The 1230-nt window shown below is 61.9% G+C and overlaps 1 protein-coding gene across 1 annotated transcript, besides 2 other annotated features; it reads left to right on the top strand.

The window, feature by feature from the left end:
- Tc00.1047053427237.9 (dispersed gene family protein 1 (DGF-1), putative) lies at window positions 1-1230 on the top strand (the record flags this gene model as incomplete). The annotated part of the gene is made up of 1 exon (XM_797111.1): window positions 1-1230. A coding segment is annotated over one exon (1230 nt), but the record flags the coding sequence as incomplete, so codon positions are not given.
- Window positions 1-1230: a sequence feature (areas not merged during assembly with more than two copies in the genome that could not be assigned to a particular haplotype).
- Window positions 708-776: a microsatellite.

Raw genomic sequence — 1230 nt, forward strand, 5'->3', positions numbered from 1 at the left:
GGGCGCGTGCAACGAGGCAACGCGCGTTTGGTTTGCACTCTACCGGGACGCTGAGGCTGGTGGGTGGCAGCTCGCTGTACGTGCAGTACTGCAGCTTCGATAAATACGCGCACATGTTTTACATACACAGGCTGAGTGTCCGCAATCATTCTGTTTTTGTGCTGCTCAAAAATACAATGTCCTCCGGGACGAGCCTCTTGTGTCAGTACTACGGATTCAGCGTGTCGGATCACAGCGTGTTGCGCATGGTGGGGAACAGCGGCTCTGTGTGCTACGTCATCCGTAATGAAGAATTGTGGAATGTCCGGGAGTCAAGCTGGTTGGATTGGCGCGACAACGACGTGGAAGTGGGTGCGATGTTTCAAGACACTGAGTCCGCTTTTGTTATTATCGACGGCAGCAGTGTGGTGACGCTGACGGGCTGCAAGATGGGCTCGACGGGATTGTCGGTCTCGCTGCTGTCGCAGGCTGACGCCGGCTACCGGTTCGTTGCTGGGTGTCTGACGGTCGCGGGACGGGTGTTGACGACGGCGTCAGAGCTGACGCTCCACGGCATCACCAACGTGACGACGGTTGCCGCGTGCGGGGAGTGCACGAAGGACGGCGTCTGCTTTGCACCGCTGACGACGGCGGTCAAGGACTGCAAGTGCCAGTGCGCTGCTGGAGGGCACGGCGATGTGTGCGTCCCGGCGCCTGTGCCTGCTGGCCCGCCACCGCCGCCACCGCCGCCACCGCCGCCACCGCCGCCACCGCCACCGCCACCGCCATCGCCGCCGGTTGGTGGGTGCATCAGCGACATGGTGTACCCCGAGGTTGCGCAGGCAGTGGGCGGCGGGCTGTCGTGGCTGTGCTACCGCAACGTGACGTTCAGCGGGGGCGGCATGAGTTTGACGGTGCTGATAGGGGCGATGATGGGCGAAGTGGCGAACGTCACGTTCGATGGATGCACGTGGAGGGACGGCGCCGTGCTGGTGCTGTTGGGCAACGCACACGCCGCTGTTGGGTCGCTGAACATTGTCGTCACCGGCAACACATTTAGTGACGCGCTGCTCAGCCCGGAGGGTGGGTTTCCACCGCACACGAACATCACGGTCAGCGGGAACCGCTTTACGGCCACGAGGCTGATCCCTCGGTCGGGTTTGGTTCTTAGAAAGCCGTCGTGTGTTGCGATGAATGAGCTGGTGATCCAGCACGACTCTGCGGTGGTGTTCAGTGGCAATGTGTTTCACG

This window comes from Trypanosoma cruzi, genomic scaffold, assembly GCF_000209065.1.
Source record: "Trypanosoma cruzi strain CL Brener 1047053517075 genomic scaffold, whole genome shotgun sequence".
Taxonomy (NCBI): domain Eukaryota; phylum Euglenozoa; class Kinetoplastea; order Trypanosomatida; family Trypanosomatidae; genus Trypanosoma; species Trypanosoma cruzi.